Source organism: Limulus polyphemus, unplaced genomic scaffold, assembly GCF_000517525.1.
Source record: "Limulus polyphemus unplaced genomic scaffold, Limulus_polyphemus-2.1.2 Scaffold242, whole genome shotgun sequence".
NCBI lineage: Eukaryota > Metazoa > Arthropoda > Merostomata > Xiphosura > Limulidae > Limulus > Limulus polyphemus.
In genome coordinates this window covers 411,293-419,516 of record NW_013665852.1, presented here as the reverse complement: position 1 = coordinate 419,516, position 8,224 = coordinate 411,293, and the positions used below count along the sequence as shown (strand labels likewise).

At 28.7% G+C, this 8,224-nt stretch overlaps 1 protein-coding gene across 1 annotated transcript in view; it reads left to right on the top strand.

Annotated features, from left to right (window-relative positions):
- Positions 1-312: 312 nt before the first annotated feature.
- LOC106478702 (peroxisome assembly protein 12-like) overlaps positions 313-8,224 on the top strand; it is a 17,859-nt gene continuing 9,947 nt past the window's right edge. Inside the window, exons 1-2 of the mRNA XM_013939265.2 lie at positions 313-762; positions 7,878-7,986. Coding sequence (XP_013794719.1) covers positions 643-762; positions 7,878-7,986 — 229 coding nt within the window. The 5' untranslated portion in view covers positions 313-642. The remainder of the gene's footprint in view (positions 763-7,877; positions 7,987-8,224) is intronic.

The following is an 8,224-nucleotide window of genomic DNA, read 5'->3' as shown; positions in this document are numbered from 1 at the left end:
TTTTATGATGGGGGGTTGGTGGGCATCGCTCAAAACCAACTACTACTGGTCTCCTTGAGGCCGACTTGTTAGTAATATTCTTTATATTAATATATGTTTTTATATATTTATATTAATATATGTTTTTAAAACCACAATGCTGCTTTTTGGATTGTTATTAAATATTTGCTATGTAGCTAGATTGAAAAATTACATAGCTTGTTTTAAAGAAATAATTCGAGGTATACAGATAAATAATTTTCTTCGTGATTTATGCCTGAAAGGCTCTCATTTTATTTTGGTTTATGTATTTCTGCCCAGGAGATGGCGGAAGCGTTACATAGCACCTCAAGCTGTATAAAAACTTATTGTATTTTATTCGTAGGTATGGGTTATGTTAATTTGTTTTAATTATATCACGAATATAATACAAGCTTCGATAGGCATGTGCTTGTAATATAGCAGTTATAGAAATTAGCATTATTTTTAAATGAAAGTTATATGATTAGGAGCCGTATACTGTATCAATAAACAAGTATTTTAATATACCTTGACAATCATCATCACGAATACTTATTAATTTTATAAAATATTACTAACTGATGTATTCTTGAAGTCCGTGGTCAACCATAGATTTGGCCCAACTTTACCCTTGACTTGAGAATGGCAGAATTTGGAGCACATATAACAACTTTTGTAGGTGAAAAACCGTCTATATTTGAATTATTAGCACAAGACAGCTTTGCAAGAGGACTAAGAACCGCAGCAAAATATTTTATTCGTGTAAGGTATTTTGTTTAATTTTTTTTGTCATTATTGTTGTTGTCATAGACAATTTTAGCTTTAAAAGTTTAAAATACTTTTATATTAGTGAATGGATTATATTTTCATAAAAAATTGAAGTATAACTTAGGTAATATAATGGATACACTAGATATTTATGCGAATTAGTAGTTTATGTTAAATTTAGCAACTTAATAAGAAATCTGAATGAAACTGAAACTGAAAGAGTTCAGAGGCAGCAAACTGAAATTTTTAGAAAAACCATCTGAACTACCCGTTCCTAACACAGGTGCCCAGATAACTTGAAATAAGTATTTAAAAATACAATGAAATTACTTTTAAGAACATTTTTTTATAAAATTAAATTTTCATCCAAACCTTTGATTTTCAAAACAAAAAATATTACACAATCCAAATTAAAATTCTTGACATACCACATTGGTTACTGTCCTTTTTCTGACAATATTTACAGGTTTTAATGAAATCCAACCTTATTGGTGAATTAACCTTTAATTTCAGAATGTGTCTTGGTGTCCCTGGTGGTTCAAGAGGATTTGGGAATCCAGTTAACTTAATTTACAGCACCATTTGTAATTGGAACACTGACAACTGATCTGTAGTGAATTTCTGTCTAGGAAACTTTTGCAATAATTGATCATTTATGTCATGAACAGTATCACGTTGAGGTGCAAAAATTGCTATTTTACACAACCATTCATAATTCTGGTATATATTAGGGAACACCTTTTCCTTTACCTCTTCTGCATCCTTAACTAAGTTACCATAACTTGTCTGGAATAGTAGTTTAATTGATTGGAAACTTTCTAACACTAACTTGAGATGAAGTTTCTGAATTAAACCATGTGCTTTTATATCACTGAAATTATTAAAAACAGAGAAAATAAACCTCAAATTAACATGTACATTATAAATTTAACACAAACAATATTGTTGGCCTAACAACAATATTGCGATAGTTTTGTTGCTTAGCAATGATGTATACTGTTGAGTATTACCAAAAGGAGTGTGAACATGAAAACAGAAACTGAATTAAAATCCAAAAATTAGTTTTAAGTTGCTAAAAAACTTTTTTGTCACATTACTTCTGGGGACTGTAGGAAGACAGAAACTGAATTAAAATCCAAAAATTAGTTTTAAGTTACTAAAAACCTTTTTTGTCACGTTACTTCTGGGGACCGTAGGAGTCACCATGCTAAGTTTGATGGTAATTGGTCAAATAGTGTGCAAGGAGTTAGCAGACAGACAAATATACAATTTTACTTGTATATATATGTAGGTATACAATTTTTCAAATAAGCTGTATTACATCAAAAACGTGCGGGTGATCACTCAGCACTGTATAGCTCTGACAAAATTATAATATAATCTAAAATTTATTTATTGTACAGAAAAGAAAAGGCTGAACTCGAAGAATTAAAAAATTCTAAGCATTCCAATACCCGTGTATTGTTTTTTATTATCCAGAATACATATTTCAAAATACTTAGAGATTTTTGTTTTATTTCAGAAAATAGTAAATCCAATATTTTATTTAATATAATAACTACTGGCTTAGTAATGGTATTTACTGAATTTGTAATAAATCGAAACTTAATTGGAGTTTTATGTAGTTTTGGAATTGCATATAAGAAAGGTAAATTTAAATATTTAGAATCAACAGGTATATTCCATTTTTTAAAATTTTCTGCAAGTTCTTAATAATTGTATTTTTATTTGAGGTAAACTCAGTAAATGTTTTTGTTGTATTAATTTCATTCATTATAACCTGTTCATAAAATCTTTTACATATAAATCCAAAGTTGCTATTAGCTTTATCCATTAGAGTGATCAAAATAGTTTTTGAATTTCTTTGATTTTTCTTTTAAAAATAGGAAAAGGAATATCTATAGTATAATTAGATAAATTTAAATACTTTAACTTCTTTTTTATGTTATTCATAATAAATATTTTCCATTCAAAGAAAACTCTTGGGGGTATAAACATTATTTACTAATTTTTATAATATATTCATCAATATTTTTCTGTATTTGTATTATTTCATTCTTTGTAGTTTTATTTAAGAATCTAAGTTTAGTTCTTTTTTTTAGAATGCTTATAAAATCAATATCGTTGATCACATTCAAATTACCAGTGATAATATGCTTATGAAAAGAATCAGTAAATGTATTATTATTACATTTACAAGGTAAATTATCAATATCTTCTGGATTAAGATTTTCAACGAATTGTTTATAGTTAAAATTGAAAGGACCTATTGGTTCATTGTATCTAAAGCTAACAGCTGGTTGTAATACTTTTATAGGAAATACTGTTTCTTGAACACTTTTATGTATGAGAGAAGGCAGAAAAAGATCATCACACACTTTATGTTTTAAATCATTACAATATATGATTTTTCTAGGTTATCCTTTATAGAGTTTTATCATTAGGATATATATCCCAGTTTAATCTAAATTTAATTAAATCCAAAACAAGATCTTTAATATGTACATTTTTAAATTCAAATGTATATGCAATGCCTGATAAATATTATTTTTTTCAAATTTAATTAAAAAATATTTTTAATACCTTTAACAATAATATTAGTATTGGTATAAATAGAATCCAACTTCTTACAAAATGCTTTGAAATTAATCCATTTTACATATTTTTTACCTTTCCTCATGGTTTTTTTAGGGATAACTATCGTACCCACAACTGGCTATAGACGGTGAGTGATAGTGGGATCTCGGACATTGTGGGTTGTAGCACCCAGATCCTAATCCCCTTTTTTTCGGTTACATGCTGACTAGCTCTGCATCTGTTGTTTTGATTATGTCTGATAGATGGAATATCCCCAATGCTTGTGGGAGCTATAACCGCAGACATTTTCACTCTAAAATGATACCTTTTGTACAAACGGTATAATTTGACATTGTTATATTAGAACTTTGTTGGCACATTCACTTACTTGTTGGCATATACATCTACATGTACAATAAATAAATTGTAGGTTATATTATAATTTCGTCAGAGCTATACAGTGCTGAGTGATCGCCTGTACGCTTTTGATGTAATACAGTTTATTTGAAATTATATATATATAGATTTTAAAAAGTATTTGCTGCTACATGTTTCTAATAATTCCATTTTTGATTCCTAATATTCTTTTTAACATGTTCTCAAGTACATTTGGACCTGTAAATTATCCTTTCTAGCAGTTTATTTCAATTTTTTAAACTTGTAACATTTTCTTTAATTTTGATTTGATTCCCTTTCTAAGCTATTTGAGCTTACGTTTGATATATTTCTTTTTTTTTGACAGCATGATCATATTTTGTATTTGTAATAATAGTAATTTGTAGATAGTTCCTTTCTCGTAGGTAGCCTGGCATGGTGGTTAGGGCATTTGAATCATAGTCTTCAGATTGGAACATTGAATCCCATCATTGAACATTCTCGTAGCTTCAGAGTTAGCTATTTTATGGTTTGAAATTAAAATATTATTAACTTTGATGTTAACATAAAAAAAAACTCAAATCTAATTAATCTTCTTGCTACGGGTCTTCCTATGGTGTAGGGTCAAAAGGCATGTCATCACATTTGTAGACTTACCTTCAAAACTTTATTGATCTACTATTTTAAGAACGTATAAAAATAAGTTTGGTATCACACTAGATTATGATTCAAATTTTAGTATTACATATTAGTTAATTTCTTAATTTAAAACTAAATATTAAAACAAAATTCCTAAATATCAATTTTGTGTATCACGTGGTATGTTGAATGCTGCTTTGGTTCAAATTAGATGTTTATGATGTCCAAATACAAAGTCTATAATTTCTTACAAAGTAGATACTCAAATTACCGACATTGACAAGCTAGAATGTAAAATAAGAACCTCCTATCTTTTCTGTTTGCTGAGATATCACAACATTTAGCAAATCAATCACAGTGGGCCCCACCCACCTCTTTCATTTTGGAAATAGTTGCGTAAGTACTTCTGTCTATGACGTGTGAAAAATCAGTCAAAAGCACAGAATGTCCTCCACATGGTTTTTCAGCCTCTAGAAGGTGGGAAGTTCCCAAGATTATTTCTTTGGAATCTCAGAAGGAAGGCATCAGTGGAAATGTTGTCTGAAAAACATTTTTTTTTGCCCAAACAAAGTTTAGCTAATAAGCCTGATAAATTACAGTAAAATTCTGAGATATTGATTGAGTAATTTATAATAATTGGTTATTTGAAAATGCATATTTAATTATAAAACCTAAAAAATTATTTTATATTACATCTTCCACATGCAAAATTTGGCAAGGCTTAGCAAATTATGGAAAGCGGGCAAACAAGTATGAAATTTGTATGTAGAAAAAATTCATTGTTTTCTAATTTCTTTATTTACTGTTCTCTGTTTTAGAAAAAAAATTTTAGTGAAATTTAGGAACTTATTTGTAAATAGTAATAATAATAATATATATATAATGTATTACAACCAAAATATAACTATTTTACAAAATACTGGTTCACTAAAACAAACCAAAGACAGGTCACTTTGTAAAGGCCAGTTTTATACTATTGGATATGGTAACATGAATGCTTGTGTCCCATGTCATTGAAACTTCTGTAAAGTTATTTACACATAGCTGAAAAGCCAATAAAATAAAAATAATAAATATATATATATATGTAAAATGTTATGAGATTTAAGCTATTTAGTCTAAACATTTTGTGGTTTCTTGTTATAATTTGTAGTAATTCTAGAATGAAAAAGTGTAATTATATGTATTTCCTAATTTTTATGTTGGTTACGAGGTTGGTCAAATTGACCAAACCCATACAGTGATACAATAGTGAAAATAATATATAAAATATAATGGTTTTTCTGAAAAACAAAATTTGATAATTCTCTGGAAGTTATAAAGATTTTACTTTGAAATTTGACAGTTTTCTGATGCATAAAAGTACTTTTAATCTTAAAATCAAGATTACTTTGCATGTTGGATAGTAAACATTTGAAAAGAAAACAAATGCATGAGAAAATCATTATTTAAAAAATATTAAAATTTTAACTAAAATCAGATATTTTGTGTACTAAAGCCTTGTAATGTTTGCTGATAATCTGCAAAATTTTGTGAAGATACACCTACTGTATTAACAGTTATAGCATGAAAACTGTAACAAACACAAAATGGTTATGAGGTCTGTCCCTGGGTCCGAGCCCTTAGTGAGAGAGTTAAACAGTTATCACTAGCTCTCAAACATTCCTCTGCCTAAACCTTCTGAATGATATTCTTATCAGTACTGTAGTTAATAATAAATTCTAAATAGAATTCTCTATGTGATAAAGGAAACTATTGTATACTAACTTTAAAAAAGTATCACATTTACTATCTGACTGTTTGCAATCACAGTTAACATTTCTTAAGTCAAACCTGAAATATCCAAACTTCTTATGTGAGTTTTTTTAAATTTTGTATGTTTACTCAACCCATTAAGACCTTAAAGCATCATCTCAACCTGCCAAGCCCTTAAAGCATCTTCTCAAACTGCCAAGCCTTTAAAGCATCTACTCAATCTGCCAAACCCATAAAGCACTTATTCAACCTGCCAAGCCAATAAAACATCTACTCAACCCACCAAGTCCAAAAAGGTGGCTTGTAGCAGCTTCTTGGTACTTACCTGTTATGTGTACAAATATACCTGTGTTTATTCTACATTCACACTAGCCTTTTTGATATCCTCCACTGAGAAATGTAGTTTTAAAATGAAAATCTATTTTTATAAGCCTCTAGTTCATTCATAATGAACCAACTAAAAGCACTGTTGTAAAAAATTCAATAAAGTATAATGTTTTACCAGACCTGTTAGGTTTTAATAGATGTTTGAAGTTGTCCAGCAAAACTTTGAAAGAATTATCACCACAATTTACTGTCCTCTGAAGTTATTCCATATATTATCTAACATAAGAAACAAGTAGTCATGCCTAACAATCCAGTATCTAGACTGTTTGTTATTTGCATAAATCATAATATTAATAAGATTAATAACATAACTGGGTATATGTGTGTTTCCCACAGATTAAAATCAGGTATGAATTATAAAATATTTGAAATAACTTTTTATCTCATGTTTCCTGTCTTGCTAGATTATCAATATCAGTCATTTCAACCACTGGTCCATCACAACCACCTTCCCAGTCCGAGGAGTTTCACCAAACAAACAAACTGATATAATATTCATATATAAATTATAATGGTTTTTCCTTGTACTTGCATTTTATTATTTTGTGAGAGTTTAGGGAGGCAGCGAGCCAGTTACTGGTATTGAAAAGGGTGAGAAATGCTGAATTATAATACTAAGCTATCTGACATATTATGAATTATAAAAAATGAGTGACATACAGGATAAAACATAGGTTACAACACAACCTATTATCTTATAACATTAGAATAGCATGATCAGACAAGTAAAACAATACTTGTAACCAATACTGTTGTTGTTCCACAAGATGTTAAACCAAATATAAATTTTATATATTGTGAGAGTTTCTTTTGTGGCTGCATTTTGATACTGTAAACAATTTTTAGTTTATTCAAGTTCTTTCAAATAACATTAAGATCTGTTAAATGCCAACCATCACCATCATTTCAAGCCCTATAAATCTTTTACTGCATGAATGGTATCATGATACATTGTAGTTTGGTGTTTGCTTGCCAATTTAAATTAAAAATTCACTAGCTGAAAACATTAAAATTTATAATTTCAAATTACTTGACAGGATTGTTCAAGAGTTTTAGGATCTGGTATATTAAAAACTAAATTTCAAGACAGTGTGTCTGGAACCATGAATATAGAATAGAAATGAATACGTTGGATTATTTGTTGCTGAAACGACATATAAACATGAAGGCATACTCATTAATTGTTGTTTTTCACTACCATTTGGTTTTGCCAAAATAACACACACCTCATACTGCTAGAATTTTACTTGTCAGGATCTGTTGACTATATCATCTTATTGTTCTAAATTTTGCCTAGTATAGAAAACAAAAAAAAAACGTTTGCATCTTTAAGTATTTAAGGTGTTTTTATAAATTTATTTTATCAAATTTTACAGGTCTTAGCAGAAAACAATCCTGCAAAATATGGATTTTATCTACACCATTTTGAGGAACTGTATCTTATTAGTGACTTATTTGTGCAGTATCTGCATTTGAAAACTTATGGTGAGTACTTTAGCATAAGTTATATAACAGTTTAACCATTAAAAGCAATTACAAGAGAAGGACTAAATCTACTTCACACAAATATATATATATATATACACACACACATTATATAACAAACAAATATTTATCAACAGTTATGGTTCTTGAAGATGGTTGCTATGTTTTTTCAGCTGTTGTAAGGTCTCTTTAGCCTAACACCTTCTGCCTGATGATGGGGGGGGGGGTTTTGTTTTTG